Source organism: Triturus cristatus, chromosome 8, assembly GCF_964204655.1.
Source record: "Triturus cristatus chromosome 8, aTriCri1.1, whole genome shotgun sequence".
Classification (NCBI taxonomy): Eukaryota; Metazoa; Chordata; class Amphibia; order Caudata; family Salamandridae; genus Triturus; species Triturus cristatus.
In genome coordinates, this window is record NC_140591.1 from 1,585,643,083 (window position 1) to 1,585,662,452 (window position 19,370).

Here is a 19,370-nt window from a genome sequence, read left to right on the forward strand (position 1 = left end):
GCAACTCTGCATCCCCGTATTTACCGCATAAAACAGCAGAGACCAGGTGGGGGGAGGGGGGTAAGGCAGGCTGCGCTGCGGTCCTACGAAGGCTGGCAAACCAGTCGGCGAGCTTTCAGCGAGTGAGGCTGAAACAACCACTGAAACGAATGAGATATGCATCTGTGTGAAGTCGCTACCCTTGTATGAGGTGCGCCCGAATGAGCTCTATACCCTGAGGATCAGCCCCCCCCCACCTGTGAGAAACACTCCCAGAGCGCGCGCTCAGTTGTCGCCAGGCACATATCATGCACGGACCTTCTTCCGGCTCAGGTCTGCGTGCCCCGGCGCGAGGTGCAGTCAGTGAGAACCCTGAAGGCGTTAGGCACACTCTGCCATGCCCAGGTGTGAGGACCATTGCCTTGCGATGAGGTGAGTAACCGGCACTGAGTGTATCACCGAGTCAGTCAGTAGCCGGACCGTGCGTTACAGTCACGACGCAAACACTCAACTCAGAGCACCAAGAGTGAGGAAGGCAGCACTCGGCAATGGCCCGTACTCACCGCAAACAGCCGGACCCGATGACGACACACCGCAAGGCGAACGGGAGGACATCTCGCGCACACGAGGACGACGACCATGAGGACGACGACCTCCCGAATACGCGTGGCCAGGAGAAGCGCGCAGGAAGCAGAGGAAGATCAGAGGGGGTGAGGCGCCTAAAAAGGGGGGGCTAGCCTCGCCCACCCTATTGGCACGCCTCCCCCGGACAATCCCATTGGGGCCTCCCCTCCCCGAGGTGCGGCCTCACGCGAGGCGGAGCAAGGGGGGAGGCTACGACGGGCGGCCACTAGAAGGCTGCCCTGCTGATGTCCCCCTGCGTGGGACACGGGCAGCGGCATTCCTCCTCATGTGTTTGTGAACTTCTTGCTGTGTTCTTCCACTGCTAACTTTTTCAAGGCACTACTTTTTTTTCTTTTTCTTCACCGTCTTTGCAAGAGTTGGTGCGTTTTTCAGCGGTCTCTCTAGTGTATTTCTTCCCCCTCTGTTTTCCTCCCCAACCCCTCCCACCCCACTCCGTTGTCCATGTACTTAATAGTTTGCTTACCGCAGCCTCTCTAGCCCATCCACTCTTTGGCCTGTCTGCTTCCCCCAGCTGCTCCCACCCGCTCGCTCATCCCTCTCCTACCCCCCTCTCTGCTCGCTTTTGCCAGCCCCTCCCTCCCACTCTCCTTTGTGCATGTGCTTGCCCTCACTCCTCCCTTCCACTCTCTGATGTCCGTGTGCTTGCCCCCACCCCTCCCTTCCACACTCTGATGTCCGTGTGCTTGCCCCCACCCCTCCCTTCCACCCTCTGCCGTCCATGTGCTTGCCCCCACCCCTCCCTTCCACCCTCTGATGCCTGTCTGCTTGACCCCAGGCTAAGGTGACCAGACGTCCCAGGTTTCCCTGGATAGCCCCGTCTAGGTCAGCTGCCAGAGGTACGGAGTTTAGTGCATAAGTAGTGTGGCTGAGAGGGATACAGCCATAGTTAAATGTATACCTGCGGGTGTTGCATTCACAGTGTTATGTGTGCTGTGCAGTATGTGTGGAGGTCAGCTGGCAGAGTTACGGGTCCAGAGGGCAGCTGGTTACACTGCACTCGTATACAACAACAGTGACGACGGCTTCAAGGCGCTGCGATGGCCGAGTGGTTAAGGCGTTGGACTCGAAATCCAATGGGGTCTCCCCGCGCAGGTTCGAATCCTGCTCGCAGCGGCTCCAGCTTTTGCCCGAACACGGCTCAGTGTCCCCGAGGAAACCTTCACTTCCGGACTCGCCATCTCCATCAAGTCACAGAGTCACAGCAATGAATGATACAAGTAAGATTAGAACATTAAGGTCACCAGGTCGTAATTTAGAGAGGGGTGGGGTCAGGGGTGCTGCTGTGTGTCCTTCAAGGGTCACTCACAGATGCAAGCCCCTGCCATTCTTATGGAGCGCGCCTCTTTACGCAGTCTTTCACCGCTCTCACGGGCTCTTTCACTAGGCGCTATGAGGAAGATGAGGGTTAAAGTGAGGTTGGCGTGATTGTCGAACAGCATCTATGCCCTGCTGCAGACTGCGGGTGACGTATGTGAGGTGTATTAGTGGGCTGCACATTATTGTATTTCATTGCTGGCTGGAAGCATGTGTCTTGTTAGCATTGGCGCTGCTGGTGTGTTCTCCGGGCCTACGTTGCTTTTTGCCGCTTGCATTTTAAAGGCGATTATCTTGCCTGCATTAAAGTGAGAGACAACCCTAATTTTTTTATCACAGCCTAAACCCTTAGGCAGAAGTAAAATTGCATCGTAGCCTGATTGCCATACTTGTTTAGGTTTCACAAGACAGACCCTTTGTTATCCTCTGGTGGACTTGGCTGCCGCTCTTTGCTTACCATTAGTCGGTTTTAGTGTCACTGTCCTATGCTTGCTTCTTGCTCGTCAGTTTCCACAGGTTCCTTCCTCCTCCTGTGTTTGTGAACTTCTTGCTGTGTTCTTCCACTGCTAACTTTTTCAAGGCACTACTTTTTTTTCTTTTTCTTTACCGTCTTTGCAAGAGTTGGTGCGTTTTTCAGCGGCCTCTCTAGTGTATTTCTTCCCCCTCTGTTTTCCTCCCTAACCCCTCCCGCCCCACTCCGTTGTCCATTTACTTGTTAGTTTGCTTACCGCAGCCTCTCTAGCCCATCCACTCTATGGCCTGTCTGCTTCCCCCAGCTGCTCCCACCCGCTCACTCGCCCCTCTCCTCCCCCCTCTATTGTCTGCTCGCTTGTGCAAGCCCCTCCCTCCCACTCTCCATTGTGCATGTGCTTGCCCCACCCCTCGCTGCCACCCTCTGATGTCCATTCGCAGGCCCCCACCCCTCCCTTCCACCCTCTGATGTCCGTGTGCTTGCCCCTAGGCTAAGGTGACCAGACGTCCCAGGTTTCCAAATAAATGTCCAGTGTTTTGGGAAAAGGTCAGGTCAACCTGAGAGTCAGAAGTGAAAGGTATGCCCTCCTTGCACATGCGCCTCTAAAGTCTTAAATGATTGAAGTCATTTATTGGATTCTGCCCGGCAGCAGAGGAGGTGGTCCACTCCCTGCTCCCAGCAGCAGAGAGACAGAGTAGGGAGGAGGGCAGGGGGGCGCAGGGTGGAGGTCGCGCCATATATAATGTTATGTAAACATATTCTTGTAAATCTGTGTATATATTCACTGAAAAAAAACATAGGTTTCAGGCACGTTATAGTTAGAAATTAGCATTTAAAAAACCATAGAAATTAACTGAAAAAAACATAGGTTTCAGGGGCATTATAGTTGGCTGGACTTTTCACTCATACAAAACCATAGAAAATCCAGCGTTATAGTTAGTTCAGCTAACTATAACTCGCGCCCCCGCAGTGCACTGCTGATGACGTCACATATTACATCATTCATCACATGGTCAGTGACATCACTGATGACATCACTGTAGCTCTTTTCTTTCTTTACCCACCCACGCAACCCGTCTTGCCATTTTAAAATGCTTAAATAGCACGTGACCTTAATACTGGGACATTGCCCAGGATTACCACATATGGTGTAGCTTCCGGTGGCAATTCAAGGCAAGTATGTGCTTGGGGTTCCTGGAGTGGCCTCGAATCCCTGTCATTATGCCCTAGCCTACTTTTATATCTTTTCTCCTCCCCCGCCAATTTGTTTATCTCAGTGATAACATTTTGGTCACCCATATCAGCGTTATTTCCAGGTATGGGGGGTCCAGAGATACTGCCCCTAGTCACTGTGTTAGGGATAGCCATATTGGTCATGCTTGTCAGCCCACTTGAGGAAGTCTTTTCCTGGGCGTGTATTAAATTCCCCTGGTTTTTTATACAAGACTTGCCCATTGTAATCCCCTCCAGGTTTGCCACTCTCTCAATTAATGTTCCCAGTGCGTTCTCTATGTACCTGTGCAGTTCGTCTATGCTTTTTGATATTTTTTCTAGTGCCAAAGATTGGCTCGTGAGCTGGGCATGCGTAGTCGGTTTTCATGGGCCCCCTATATTATCGCAAAGTCATTACTTCGCATTTTTTTAGAACGCATGGTCATTTACCACGCATGCCTCTACAATGAAATTTGTTGTAAAGGTATGTATGGTAAATGACCATGTGTTCTAAAAAAATGTAGATGATCCACGTCATTGTAAGGAAACAGAGACTGTTCCGTGTCCTCACAACGACGTGCACCGCCCCTCTGAGACGACATGAAGCAGGAACCACGAGGAGTGAGAGGTAAGGGGGATTGGGCATGGGATGGTGGTTATTTATCTAGGGTTTAGGGTAGTGCAGTGGTGTTCGGGCAGTGTAGAGGGTCGTGCTGGGTAGTGTTTTAGAGTTTAGAGTAGTGCAGTGGTGTTTGTGTAGTGTAGGGGGTCATGGTTTGTGGAGTGTAGGGGTCATGCTGGGGGTAGCATTTTAGGGTTTAGGGTAGTGCAGTGGTGTTTATGTAGTGTAGGGGGTCATGCTGGGGGTAGTGTTTTAGGGTTTAGGGTAGTGCAGTGGTGTGTGGGTAGTGTAGGGGGTCGTGCTGGGGTAGTGTTTTAGGGTTTAGGGTAGTGCAGTGGTGTTTAGGGAGTGTAGGGGGTCATGCTGAGGATAGATTTAGGGTTTAGGGTAGTGCAGTGGTGTTTGGATAGTGTAGGGGGTCGTGCTGGGGGTAGTGTTTTAGGGTGTAGGGTAGTGCAGTGGTGTTAGGGTAGTGTAGAGGGCAGCCGCAGTCGGTAGTAGGAGTAACTGCAGGGCGGTGACGTGAGGAGGGGGAGGGGCAGGGTGGGGGGTAGTAAACTATGGATTACGGAGGTTTACAGGTAAGTTAACATATACATTAATAAAACGAATTTCGTTGCATGCACAGCATCGCATTTGGGGATGCAGTGCACGCAACGAAATTCGTTTTATTAATTTATATGTTAACTTACCTGTAAACCTCCGTAATCCATAGTTTACTACCCCCCACCCTGCCCCTCCCCCTCCCCACGTCACCGCCCTGCAGTTACTCCTACTACCGACCGCGGCTGGTAGAGGGTCGTGCTGGGGGTAGCGGGTTAGGGTTTAGGGTAGTGCAGTGGTGTTTGGGTAGCGTAGGGGGTACTGCTGGGGGTAGTGTTTTAGGGTTTAGGGTAGTGCAATGGTGTTTGGGTAGTGTAGGGGGTCGTGCTGGCGTAGTGTTTTAGGGTTTAGGGTAGTGCAGTGGTGTTTAGGGAGTGTACGGGGTCATGCTGAGGATAGATTTAGGGTTTAGGGTAGTGCAGTGGTGTTTGGATAGTGTAGGGGGTCGTGCTGGGGTAGTGTTTTAGGGTTTAGGGTAGTGCAGTGGTGTTAGGGTAGTGTAGAGGGCAGCCGCGGTCGGTAGTAGGAGTAACTGCAGGGCGGTGACGTGAGGAGGGGGAGGGGCAGGGTGGGGGGTAGTAAACTATGGATTACGGAGGTTTACAGGTAAGTTAACATATACATTAATAAAACGAATTTCGTTGCATGCACAGCATCGCATTTGGGGATGCAGTGCACACAACGAAATTCGTTTTATTAATTTATATGTTAATTTACCCGTAAACCTCCGTAATCCATAGTTTACTACCCCCCACCCTGCCCCTCCCCCTCCCCATGTCACCGCCCTGCAGTTACTCCTACTACCGACCGCGGCTGGTAGAGGGTCGTGCTGGGGGTAGTGGGTTAGGGTTTAGGGTAGTGCAGTGGTGTTTGGGTAGCGTAGGGGGTACTGCTGGGGGTAGTGTTTTAGGGTTTAGGGTAGTGCAATGGTGTTTGGGTAGTGTAGGGGGTACTGCTGGGGGTAGTGTTTTAGGGTTTAAGGGTAATGCAGAGGTGTTTGGGTAGTGTAGGGGGTCATGCTGGGGGTAGTGTTTTAGGGTTTAGGGTAGTGCAGTGGTGTTTGTGTAGTGTAGGGGGTAGTGTTTTAGGGTTTAGAGTAGTGCAGTGGTATTTGTGTAGTGTAGGGGTCATGCTGGGGGTAGTGTTTTAGGGTAGTGCAGCGGTATTTGTATAGTGTAGGGGGTAGTGTTTTAGGGTTTAGAGTAGTGCAGTGGTCTTTGGGTAGTGTAGGGGTCGTGCGGGGTAGTATTTTAGGGTTTAGGGTAGTGCAGTGGTCTTTGGGTAGTGTAAGGGGTCGTGCTGGGGTAGTGTTTTAGGGTTTAGAGTAGTGCAGTGGTCTTTGGGTAGTGTAGGGGGTAGTGTTTTAGGGTTTAGGGTAGTGCAGTGGTCTTTGGGAAGTGTAGGGGGTTGTGCTGGGGGTCGTGTTTTAGGGTTTAGGGTAGTGCAGTGGTCTTTGGGTAGTGTAGGGGGTCGTGTTGGGGTAGTGTTTTAGGGTTTAGAGTAGTTCATTGGTGTTTGGGTAGTGTAGGGGGTTGTGCGGGGGGAGTGTTTTAGGGATTAGGGCAGTGCAGTGGTGTGTGGGCAGTGTAGGGGGTCATGCTGGGGGTGGTGTTTCAGGGTTTAGGGCAGTGCAGTGGTGTTCGGGCAGTGTAAGGGGTCATGCTGGGGGGTGGTGTATCAGGGTATAGGGCAGAGAAGTGGTGTTCGGGCAGTGTAGGGGGTCGTGCTGGGGTGGTGTTTCAGGGTTTAGGGCAGTGCAGTGGTGTTTGGGCAGTGTAGGGGGTCATGCGGGGTGGTGTTTCAGGGTTTAGGGTAGTGCAGTGGTGTTCGGGCAGTGTAGGGGTTCATGCAGGGGGGTGGTGTTTCATGGTTTAGGGCAGTGCAGTGGTGTTCAGGCAGTGTAGGGGGTCGTGCAGGGGGATGGTGTTTCAGGGTTTAGGGCAGTGCAGTGGTGTTCGGGCAGTGTAGGGGGTCGTGCTGGGGGTGGTGTTTAAGGGTTTAGGGCAGTGCAGTGGAGTTCGGGCAGTGTAGGGGGTCGTGCTGGGGGTGGTGTTTTAGGGTCTAGGGCAGAGCAGTTGTGTTCGGGCCGTGTAGGGGGTCATGCTGGGGGTGGTGTTTCAGGGTTTAGGGCAGTGCAGTGGTGTTTGGGCAGTGTAGGGGGTCACGCTGGGGGTGGTGTTTCAGGGTTTTGGGCAATGCAGTGGTGTTTGGGCAGTGTAGCGGGTCGTGCTGGGGGTGGTGTTTCAGGGTTTAGGGCAATGCAGTAGTGTTTGGGCAGTGTATGGGGTCTTGCTGGGGGTGGTGTTTCAGGGTTTAGGGCAGTGCTGTTCGGGCAGTGTAGGGGGTCTTGCTGGAGGTGATGTTTCAGGGTTAGGGAAGTGCAGTAGTGGTTGGGCAGTGTAGGGGGTCGTGCTGGGGGTAGTGTTTCAGAGTTTAGGGCAGTGCAGTGGTGTTCGGGCAGTGTAGGGGGTTGTGCTAGGGGTGGTGTTTCAGGGTTTAGGGCAGCGGTGCAGTGGTGTTCTGGCAGTGTAGTTGGTCTTGCAGGGGGTGGTGTTTCAGGGTTTAGGGCAGTGGTATTTGGGCAGTGGAGGGGGTCTTACTGGGGGTAGTGTTTCAGGGTTTAGGGCAGTGTTGTTCGGGCAGTGTAGGGGGTCTTGCTGGGGGTGGTGTTTCAGGGTTTAGGGCAGTGCAGTGGTGTTCTAGCAGTGTAGGGGGTTCTGCTGGGGGTGGTGTTTCAGGGTTTAGGGCAGTGCAGTGGTGTTCGGGCAGTGTAGGGGGTCGTGCTGGGGCTGGCATTTCAGGGTTTAGGGCAGTGCAGTGGTGTTCGGGCAGTGTTGGGGGTTGTGCGGGGGCTGGCATTTCAGGGTTTAGGGCAGTCCAGTGGTGTTCAGGCAGTGTAGGGGGTTGTGCGGGGGCTGGTGTTTCAGGGTTTAGGGCGGTGCAGTGGTGTTCGGGCAGTGTAGGGGGTCGTGCGGGCCTGGTGTTTCAGTGTTTAGGGCAGTGCAGTGGTGTTCGGGCAGTGTAGGGGGTCGCGCAGGGGCTGGTGTTTCAGGGTTTAGGGCAGTGCAGTGGTGTTCGGGTAGTGTAGGGGGTCGCGCTGGGGCTGGTGTGTCAGGGTTTAGGGCAGTGCAGTGGTGTTCGGGCAGTGTAGGTGGTCGTGCTGGGGCTGGTGTGTCAGGGTTTAGGGCAGTGCAGTGGTGTTCGGGCAGTGTAGGGGGTCGTGCTGGGACTGGTGTTTCAGGGTTTAGGACAGTGCAGTGGTGTTCGGGCAGTGTAGGGGGTCGTGCTGGGACTGGTGTTTCAGGGTTTAGGGCAGTGCAGAGGTGCTCGGGCAGTGTAGGGGGTCGTGCTGGGGCTGGTGTTTCAGGGTTTTGGGCAGAGCAGTGGTGTTCGGGCAGTGTAGGGGGTCGTGCTGAGAGTGGTGTTTCAGGGTTTAGGGCAGTGCAGTGGTGTTCGGGCTGTGTAGAGGGGCTTGCTGGGGGTGGTGTTTCAGGGTTTAGGGCTGTGGTGTTTGGGCAGTGTAGGAGGTCTTGCTGGAGGTGATGCTTCAGGGATTAGGGTAGTGCAGTAGTGTTCGGGCAGTGTAGGGGGGTCTTGCTGGGGGTAGTGTTTCAGGCTTTAGGGCAGTGCAGTGGTGTTCGGGCAGTGTAGGGGTCGTGCTGGGGGTAGTGTTTCAGGTTTTAGGGCAGTGCAGTGTTCGTGCAGTGTAGGGGCTCGTGCTGGGGGTGGTGTTTCAGGGTTTAGGGCAGTGCAGTGTTCATGCAGTGTAGGGGCTCGTGCTGGGGTAGTGTTTTAGGGTTTAGGGTAGTGCAGTGGTCTTTGGGTAGTGTAGGGGGTAGTGTCTTAGGGTTTAGGGTAGTGCAGTGGTCTTTGGGTAGTGTAGGGGGTTGTGCTGGGGGTCGTGTTTTAGGGTTTAGGGTAGTGCAGGGGTCTTTGGGTAGTGTAGGGGGTCGTTTTGGGGTAGTGTTTTAGGGTTTAGGGTAGTTCATTGGTGTTTGGGTAGTGTAGTGGGTTGTGCGGGGGAGTGTTTTAAGGGTTAGGGCAGTGCAGTGGTGTTTGGGCAGTGAAGGGGGTCATGCTGGGGGTGGTGTTTCAGGGTTTAGGACAGTGCAGTGGTGTTCGGGCAGTGTAAGGGGTCGTGCTGGGGGGTGGTGTATCAGTGTATAGGGCAGAGCAGTGGTGTTCGGGCAGTGTAGGGGGTCGTGCTGGGGGTGGTGTTTCAGGGTTTAGGGCAGTGCAGTGGTGTTTGGGCAGTGTAGGGGGTCATGCGGGTGGTGTTTCAGGGTTTAGGGTAGTGCAGTGGTGTTCGGGCAGTGTAGGGGGTCATGCAGGGGGGTGGTTTTTCATGGTTTAAGGCAGTGCAGTGGTGTTCGGGCAGTATAGGGGGTCGTGCTGGGGGTTGTGTTTCAGGGTTTAGGGCAGTGCAGTGGTGCTCGGGCCATGTAGGGGGTCGTGCTGGGGGTGGTGTTTCAGTGCTTAGGGCAGTGCAGTGGTGTTTGGGCAGTGTAGGGGGTCACGCTGGGGTTGGTGTTTCAGGGTTTTGGGCAGAGCAGTAGTGTTCGGGCCGTGTAGGGGGTCTTGCTGGGGTTAGTGTTTCAGGGTTTAGGGCAATGCAGTGGTGTTTGGGCAGTGTAGCGGGTCGTGCTGGGGGTGGTGTTTTAGGGTTTAGGGCAGTGCAGTGGTGTTCGGGCAGTGTAGGAGGTCTTGCTGGGGGAGGAGTTTCAGGGTTTAAGGCAGTGCTGTTCGGGCAGTGTAGGGGGTCTTGCTAGAGGTGATGTTTCAGGGGTTAGGGAAGTGCAGTAGTGGTTGGGCAGTGTAGGGGGTCGTGCTGGGGGTGGTGTTTCAGGGTTTAGGGCAGTGGTATTTGGGCAGTGGAGGGGGTCTTGCTGGGGGTAGTGTTTCAGGGTTTAGGGCAGTGGTGTTCCGGCAGTGTAGTGGGTCTTGCAGGGGTGGAGTTTCAGGGTTTAGGGCAGTGGTATTTGGGCAGTGGAGGGGGTCTTGCTGGGGGTAGTGTTTCAGGGTTTAGGGCAGTGGTGTTCGGGCAGTGTAGGGGTCTTGCTGGGGGTGGTGTTTTAGGGTTTAGGGCAGTGCAGTGGTATTCGAGCAGTGTAGGGGATCGTGCTGGGGTGGTGTTTCAGAATTTAGGGCAGTGCAGTGGTGTTCGGGCAGTGTAGGGGGTTGTGCTGGGGGTGGTGTTTCAGGGTTTAGGGCAGTGCAGTGGTGTTCGGGCAGTGTAGGGGGTCGTGCTGGGGCTGGCATTTCAGGGTTTAGGGCAGTGCAGTGGTGCTCAGGCAGTGTAGGGGGTTGTGCGGGGGCTGGTGTTTCAGGGATTAGGGTGGTGCAGTGGTGTTCGGGCAGTGTAGGGGGTCGTGCGGGGCTGGTGTTTCAGTGTTTAGGGCAGTGCAGTGGTGTTCGGGCAGTGTAGGGGGTCGTGCGGGGGCTGGTGTTTCAGGGTTTAGGGCAGTGCAGGGGTGTTCAGGCAGTGTAGAGGGTCGTGCTTGGACTGGTGTTTCAGGGCTTAGGGCAGTGCAGTGGTGTTCGGGCAGTGTAGGTGGTTGTGCTGGGGCTTCAGGGTTTAGGGCAGTGCAGTGGTGTTTGGGCAATGTAGAGGGTCGTGCTGGGACTGGTGTTTCAGGGTTTAGGACAGTGCAGTGGTGTTCGGGCAGTGTAGGGGGTCGTGCTGGGACTGGTGTTTCAGGGTTTAGGGCAGTGCAGAGGTGTTCGGGCAGTATAGGGGGTCGTGCTGAGAGTGGTGTTTCAGGGTTTAGGGCAGTGCAGTGGTGTTCGGGCTGTGTTGGGGGTCTTGCTGGGGGTGGTGTTTCAGGGTTTAGGGCTGTGGTGTTTGGGCAGTGTAGGAGGTCTTGCTGGAGGTGATGTTTCAGGGATTAGGGTAGTGCAGTAGTGTTCGGGCAGTGTAGGGGGGTCTTGCTGGGGGGTAGTGTTTCAGGGTTTAGGGCAGTGCAGTGGTGTTCGGGCAGTGTAGAGGTTGTGCTGGGTGTAGTGTTTCAGGTTTTAGGGTAGTGCAGTGATGTTCAGGCAGTTTAGGGGGTCGTGCTGGGGGTGGTGTTTCAGGGTTTAGGGCAGTGCAGTTTTCGTGCAGTGTAGGGGCTCGTGCTGGGGTAGTGTTTTAGGGTTTGGGCAGTGCAGTTGTGTTTGTGTAGTGACAGCGCATGCGCTGCATCGCTAGGCAAGACCTTAAAAGCATTGCAGCAAGATGGAACTACTGAACGGATTTATACCATTTAAAAAAAAAGGTCTCTTTCTGAACCAAGGGCTACCTTTGTGCCAAATTTAGTGTAATTCCGTTCAGCAGTTCGGGCTGTAGTCGTGTCTAAAGTGTCCTATGGGAAATAACATGGATAAAACGCGTTTTGGGACCCCCCCTTTTTTCTCGGCTCCCGCTTAGCGAATCACCCCGAAACTTTCAGGAGAGGAGCTGACCAGAGCGGGACCAACGTTTTGAAAATTTCGCAAAGATTGATCAACCGGTGCCAAAGTTATTGGGAAAATAAAAAACGCTATTGGAATAGAAACAAGGTCCTAACTATGACTACCTACTGGCGACCGCCAGTCGGTAATATAACTTCAGAAATATCTGACATATGATTATTAGTAACTGTCAAAATCTCTGTATGTCCTGTTGAAGCCAACAAAAGATGAGCCGAAACTTCGGGTACAAAGTTAATAATTGTCGGAAAAGGTGCTAGAAAGGAGTGGGGACTATTGCTGGATAAAATTAGTATTGCTTTATGTTTCTTGTTTCCCCTTACAAGGATTTGCTTAGTAGATTTGTGTGAAAAAGAAGGAATATAGGTTAGTTTTTGTATTATTTTTATAAATACACCATATACTCACTGTTACTTGATAGAAAAAAATAATGGAAACATAAACAACCAGTGAATGTCTTAAATGTAAATGGATCATATTTGTTTATGGAACAATAAAGATGAGACGATAGCAGTGATGACCTTCCTTTCAACAGATGAGGGGATGATGGATATTAACATAATTGAAATTGGTGGGATTACATCATTTATTTATTTATTTATTTATTCATTTATTTATAAAGTTTTATATAGCGCAAACAAGATCCCAGGGGATATCAGAGCGCTTTACAATCCAACTAGAACAGGAAACAACCACAGGGAAAAAAAAATTGGAGAAGTAATGATGATAGAAGGGTCAATATTAAAATCAGATTTGAGGAGTGTCTGTATATTCTCTAGATTCAAAGGCCTGTCCGTTTTGTATATAAACAAAGACACGGGCTCTTACCATGGATAAAAGGAAGGAAGAGACAGAAACTCATCGCCAGTGCTGAGTGAGAGAGACAGACTTTCAGCATGGACCAAAGGCTGGAAGACCAAAAAAAGCAGCTCAAGAGGGGCAATATGCCAGAACACCCTCCACGCAACACTTATTTAAACAACAAAGAGCTGGTACCAATAGGCACTCTTCACTGTAGTCAGGATGGGGAAGAGGAAAGATAATTTTATCAAAAAACCTCAATCACCTAATCAATATCTTGGTGTAACCCAATCCAGCGTGCCTCATACTCTAAAAATTTTAAAAAACAGATAGAACCAAAAAGTGAACAGTCAGTACTTTAAAGAAATTTTTACTTAATTTACTTTACACATACCACCAACATTCAATGTATATGTGTAAAAAATGTGTAAGAAGAAGAGAAAGCACAGCATGTTGTATACCACACAAATATATCAACAAATATATCAACTCCCAATCGTGCTTCAAAGTAAAAACGGGCGGACACTTGCTCAGGTTCGCTTCTGGTGAGTTTTATTTCGCCATCTTGGCACATCATGCATTATCAAAAGTCACCATTGCTGTAACACCCGGCAGACGCGTTTCGGCTCATTACCTTCCTCAATGCCAGCTGTGAAACAGAGATCGCCATCAGGGATTTGAAATAGTCTCACATTAACTCCCATTGGAGGATATATGCGGTCATAGAGAGAGGACTGCAGGTTCCAGTTGGTGCTCCACACCGCCGGCTGTAAGTATTGTCCCCTCTGACTCACATCGTTCCAAAGTCCCTGAATGCAGCAGGATGTGAGCCAAGTTCTGCCACTAATGAGGTAAAAACACAGTCCAAATCCGTGAGCATAGTTAAGTAACTATGTATCATGCATACGATGATGCCCTGACTTCGTCTGCTGTCAGGCTCCATTCTCACCACTGCTGCATATATGTCTTGCCTGTGGCTCCAGAGAGAGACAGAGGGGGAGGTAGGCAGAGAGAAGGGAGAGGGGGAAAGACAGAGGTGGGAGAGAAAGCTCACATTCCCAGGGGACCCGTTGGGATGTGGGGGCCCATGGCATCTGCTCCCTTTGCCATGCCTTAAAGTGCCTCTGGCTGAAAAGGAGCAAAGAAAGGAAACCCGCCTTCAGTCAGAGATGCTACACAGGGCATCCCACAGTACTATGTGCCATTTTTAGCCCTGTACTTAACAGGTGTTTTCAATTCAATAATCCACTATTCTACCTTAGAAAGATGAATAGTTGAGCTGACCCTGTCGCGAACGAAGCCTTTAGGTTACACGAAAACATCCCAGCAGACTGCATATAAATCACTGCATCGCCTTAATCACAAATTAGGGAAAACTCCCAGAATCCTGTGATCGACTGCTCGGCTTCCACCATTATTCGACCAGCTTGCTTCTGCGAGGCAGTGCAACAGGTGTGCATGCATTGTTATGTATATCTTTATGGAAGTGGCCTACAGAATGCAAAGTAAACTGTGAGCTAAATAAACAACGGAACAAAAGCTGAGTGTAAGGAGCTCTTGGAAAAAAAACAAGCGCTGAATCAAACCTCAAGTGAGCCAGGCTAATGGGGCAGTGGTTAAGAGCTGCCATCCCTCCAGCCCCCGGAAGAGGGCGCGCTGCGCCCGCGGATCCCGCGCCTCTTCACCCTTCGCCCGTGTGTGGTGGAATACAGAGCCGTGCCTTGCACCTGCACACACTGCACACGCAGACAGACGGACAGGACGCAGGCAGCTGGACAGTGGACACCCTGGCCAGTGCATCCCCACCTCCAGTGCATCTCTGTGGGCTCAGAGGCAGAACCAGAGGAGGCAGCATGGGTAGCTGCTCTCAGCATCACTCCATGGGTGTGCCCGCCACATAAAAGTGACACCCCCATGGTGTGCAGAATTCTTTCTGACAGCCGCTGCACATTTTTTCCCCGAAAGCAGAAGAATTCGTGTTTTTTTCTTGGTTTTTTAACACTCTTTTAAAAGTAGTTTTCTGCAGTGTTTTGGCCCCATTGTGTAGACGTGGTTCCCTTCAGCTTTTCGGGTCCCTGGTGCCCTGTATTTTATTTGGTGGAAACAGATCTGAAGGACTGGAGGAACGCAGAGCCAGGGGCAGCAGAGAGAGTTGGGGACCAGCCCCGGGAGTCGTGAAGTCAGGCGGCGCCAGCTATTCAAATAATTAAAGTTTGCTTTAATTAAAAGCGAAAAATGCAGAGAATAAAAAAGACATATTGCAGTCGCGAGCCGTGAAAGTGCTTTGAAGCCTCAGACTGGATTAACTCTCTCTTCCTCCCTCGAGCTGACCGGAGGAAGCAGCGCCCGCCCCCTGCCCGAGACAATATCGTCATAATTTTAATTTCTCTTGGTTTTGAACTTATTGGTGAGAACTTGTGGTCTTTGAGAAGAGAGAGTCATGGAGTTCCTGAGGATGGGGGAGAACTCCAGCTCCCTCCTGAGGCTAGGGGAAAACAACAGCGCCCTGATGGATCTGCTGTGTCGTCAGGGCGCTTTGCCCCCGTCTAGCTACAGCGGCAATGCCAGCGCCTGGAACCTGACCTGCGAGCAGCTACTACGGAAGAGAAATATGGCACCGAAAGGTAAGGCTTGGAGAGAGCTTTTATGTGAATGTGTACGGTTTATAGTGCCTAATGATGCTTTGGGTTCACTTCTTAGCGCAGTGGAACAGCGCAGACGAGCATCTATAGCATTCTACGTTTTGAGGACGTAGCGGCGTGGATACGTTGCCGAGTTTCAAAAAGAGAACGTGGGTTCTCTGCTCCCGGCGCCTGTAACTCCCCACAACTTAGTGATCCTGGGCAAATCACTCCGTTCCCCTCTTTTCTTATTGACAAAAGCCGGCAGTGCTTAGAAATCTGCCAGGCTGTAGTATGAAGAACTGTGTAAAACATAGGAGAGCTCACTCAGCTCAGGCTGAGGAGCTGTAGGTAGATGCAGTGTGTTATGTTTATATGCATAGTGCCTTCTCCCGCTAGTAAGGCTTCGAAACACTTTCTTAACGCGATCGCCGTTTACATGCTATTAACGGATTCAATAAAAACTATGCTGCACCGGCCTATCTATAAAGCAGCGGGTGTTGTATAAGGGAATGTCGGGGTGTAAAGGCAGAAAACGTATATTTTAGTGATTTCATTTCGAGTCGTGCTATTGTGCAAAGGTCTCACTCACTCACTCCTGCCAGCCCTCCAATCGTAAGGGGGGTAAGGCAGCAGGGTGTTTGGAGTGGTCCAACAGTGATAAGGGGATTAGGGGAAGTGACAATGTCCCCCAAAGAGGGGGTGACTCAGGGGAGTGGGCTCAGGAGAGACCCCCATGCAGTGGGTCTCCAAGGTGTCAAGCTTTGCACCCTGGCTGACGTTGCCGGTTGCCCTGGGACCAGGGAGACGGGAATTATGCGATTCTGCGGTGCTTTCCGCATAACCAGAGCTCGAGTTGGGTGTAGACGCCGTCTATCCGCTACTTTCACAGAAACCTGCTGCACTCGTCCGGTTTCATTTTCTGACACCGGGCACTCTCAGCAGCGCCTGCACAGTGTCTGCTTTTGTTAGGAGCAGCCCCGTGCAGGTGGGGGGAGGGGTGGGGGGGCTGATCTGATGCAAGCTGCTCCCGTACTTCTTGGCGCCTCCTGGCTGGGAGCTATGGTGCGCCTCACACCTAGAAGCAATGGAGTGAAACAAAGGCTCACATCTTGGGTCATAGGCATGAACACATTTTCCCATAGACACAGAATTGGTAAACCCTTCAGTACATCTGGCTCTGTATCACTTCACAGGTACCTGAGAGACAAATGCGTTGGACTCTGTTCCGTCCCTGTGTAGAAGAGATATAGATGCACGCACTGAAAGCATGCCAGATGAACTGGTGGCCCAGCATTTACACACAGCAGCAATTTAAATACCACAATGTTGTTGTTTTTTTGTATAGCTCTTCAGCACTACAGTAGTGCTAAGCACTATAAAAGAAAAGAGACAAAGTAGTGATTGGTGTTGATGTGCGTGTGATGTTAAGCGCCCTGACACCCTGCTGTGGAATGACTAGTGCCACCACTCATCCCTGCAGGGTTCAGAGCGCTTTACATCACACGTGCAGATTTACATTGACAATGAATCATATGTGTGTACAGCAATGTAAAGGCTGCGTTACATAAGACAGTGAGGGTTACGAGGTGCGGGAGCCTCATGTCTTGTGCTACATTAGAAAAATTACAATTTATGAACTGCAAGTAACAAAAGGATCTCTGTCTTAAAAGCTGTAACCCATGCACCCATTTACATGAAATAAAAGTCTGTCATCTGCGTGTTGCATAGTGTGCTGTGCAGGAGACATGTTAACCCTCTATGCTACTTTGATTCAAAACTAGGACTAGGAAAAACTCAGATCTCTCCAGCAAATACATTGTCCTCCAGAGGTATCTTACCAGTATTATTATTCCCTGAGATTTCGCTGGCTCACAAAGATCTCTGCGATTTAACCCCATAAGATATTTAAATATGCAAACATTGTTAAGCAGAAAAGATTTACTGCCACATTTCTCCCTATTTGACAGTTTCTTTGTGACAGGGTTTAAAATATATAAATGTATAAATTGAGGCCAACATTTTGCGTTTGGGTTGCGTCAATATTTTGGTACAACTCCAATGCAAAATCGAATTTGTTAAATATTGTAATCCCCTCAAATGTACTCATAAAAGACCTGCTAAACATATGTGAGGTCTTAAGATCAGATGTCACTTCCTGTGAGGTCATGGGTTGTGATTCCCCTTCCTGTCATGCCATATGTGATGTCATGCACAGGGATGTTTGCTTCCTGTGGTGTCACACGCAGTGACATCACTTCCTATGATGCCACTTAGCGTGATGTCAGGCGCGGTGATGTCACTCCCATTCTGCCTAACTTGGTGAGTCCCCCTCCCCCCCTTCTTTTTTTAGGGCTTGAGCCCTGCGCATAACTATGGATTAGCCGAATTTGAAGTATAATCCATCATCTTCTGCCTAATTTACAGACTTTTACAAACAATGTTCTTAGCTCAAAAGATCAAAAGTTATTTAGAACTCGGCCACAGGTGTTCCTGCGTGGCAGGCCCTTTTTCACACATCGGCAGTCACCTTTCAGGCAGCGATTGCAGTATTTATCGGTTAAATTTATATTAATGGAGTGAAACCTTTCTCTGGACAGTGTTGGATTGTAAAAATGACAAGATAGTGAAGTAACACCGCGACAAAATGTGCGGCGTTATTGCGCGTAGTGTGCCTTTTCTTGGCGCTTAATTTGGCCCACCTCGCCGCATAATTTGGTCCGCCCCTGCCACATATTTTCAGTGGCACTGGCTGGGACCCACGCCGAGTGTGATATGGATTGCACTATGGGAGCACATTTCACACAGTCCCCCACTTCGGCTGCTTTAAACGCCGGGCTTCGAAGCACTACAAGAGGAGGTTGGGGGGAGTTCCGGGGAATAAGTGGGACGCAGCCCCCAGAATCGCCCTCGGCTCAGGCCAGGGTACCTCGTGTCATAGATGGGGAAGAAACCAGCGGTTCAAAAAAAGGCACCCCTCTACTGCTGTGACACTTCTGGTGAGGGGACACACCCCACAGCGCCAAGAGGCACCTCTGGTGTAGTGGGAAGTCTTCTAGTAGAAGGGGCTCGTCTCCCTGCTTACGGGGCGCCTCTTATGGTTAAGGGGCACCTCTCAAAGTCCCCAGAGGCACCCCCTGCTTCTGGGACATCTCTTCCGTGAAAGGGGCTCGTCTCACAGCCCCCAGAGGCTCCCCTGCATCCGGAGCGCCTCTTCTAGTAGAAGGGGTATGTATCACAGCCCCTAAATGCAATCCCTACTTCCGGGCCAGATATATCACAGCCCCTTTATACGCTCCCTGCCGCGGGGGCGCCTCTTCTGGAGTAGGGTACACCGCCCACATCCACAGAGGCACCCTCGGCTGCAGCAGGGGCGCCTCCTTTGGCAGAGGGGGGCATACCCCACAGCCCTCACAGACACCACCGGCTGCAGACGGGGCGCCTCTTGTCATAAAGGGGGTACATTCGTCAGCTCCTACAGCCATCCTCTCTGCTGCAGGGGCACCCCATCTCCTATACGGCACTTATCCGAGAGTGACCCCAGTACACCCCGGCTCCGTTCCGTTGCAGGGGACTCACCAGCACCGCGCCCACCCCGTAAATGCAGCCAGCGGCCCTCCGGCGCACTGGCATATTTTATTAATAGGAGGCAGACACTTTTACACCCCACTCCCCTCCCCACACACACACCGCCGCGCACACATACACACATTTCAGCTGCACTGCTGTACCCTGTGAGAGAGCGCTCAGCTGCGCTGTATTCGACCTCTCACTTCCAGGCACTAGCGCTGCAGTGCAACAAATACATACTGGAGCCGGCCTTGCCAATCACTGCTCTTCTGTACAGCCCGGTACCCATGCAGTGGGAGGGTTGCTGTAAAAGGGCCCCCGTCGCTCACAGCCTCCCAACGCCGCAGCGCAGCACGGAGGCCACGGGCCCTGGCGCGGCCAAGGAATACGAGCCCTGTGACTGCTGTGTGGCGCAGTGAAATGTAGCGCTTACCAGGCTTCAATGCGCTCCTGAGGGCTCTGGGGCCCGCCCGGTCCCACTCCACCTGCTGCAACAAAAACGAACACCCCAACGCACCCTCTTTATTTTATGGGGCATCATACATCCCTCTAGTGGGAGATCGGAGCATTGCCCGACGAAAATACCCAGTTACAAGTAGCGCCCTAAACCTCCAGGGTGAGTCTTTGAAACCAGGGGAGACCCTTAGCCCCGGTCCCCGTCCCCACTCACGTTCATTATCACCCTAATATCCGTACACACATACTCAGTTTACAGGCCTGACCGAATCGAACCCGTGATCCGTAGATCACTGCATGCGTTCAACTCACTGAGCCATCCTGAGATATTGCATTCAGTGAATGCTATTTGTTCTCATTCGCAGAGTCAGCGACTTTCCTGGGCATGAGGCCTGGGTCTGGCTCTCCTGGACCTGCGTTGGGCATCCTTCTTGCACCGCCAGATATAAAAGATCCGACGTCCCACTGGACTGCTCTCATCAGCACGAGCTTTGGAAGAGTTAAACGCTTTCCATTAATGCACTCTACCTGCAAATCAACAAACCCCGCTCCCCCAACACACACACGACACCGCTCCTAGGGTGATAACGTCTCTACAGATCTGAAGGCTCAAGAATGTGTTCCACTG

At 51.8% G+C, this 19,370-nt stretch overlaps 1 protein-coding gene and 1 non-coding gene across 3 annotated transcripts in view; both read left to right on the top strand.

The window, feature by feature from the left end:
- Positions 1–1,536: 1,536 nt before the first annotated feature.
- CCKBR (cholecystokinin B receptor) overlaps positions 1,537–19,370 on the top strand; it is a 342,211-nt gene continuing 324,377 nt past the window's right edge. The window contains exon 1 of one of the 2 annotated variants that reach the window (XM_085623513.1): positions 1,537–1,841. In XM_085623513.1, the coding sequence (XP_085479639.1) occupies positions 1,829–1,841 (13 nt within the window). In that variant the 5' untranslated portion in view covers positions 1,537–1,828. Of the gene's footprint in view, positions 1,842–13,844; positions 14,720–19,370 lie in introns of those variants that run through there. The other variant, XM_085623512.1, reaches the window with a different exon arrangement.
- On the top strand, positions 1,656–1,737 carry TRNAS-CGA (transfer RNA serine (anticodon CGA)). Its single transcript has one exon. It is a non-coding gene; the product is annotated as a tRNA-Ser (tRNA).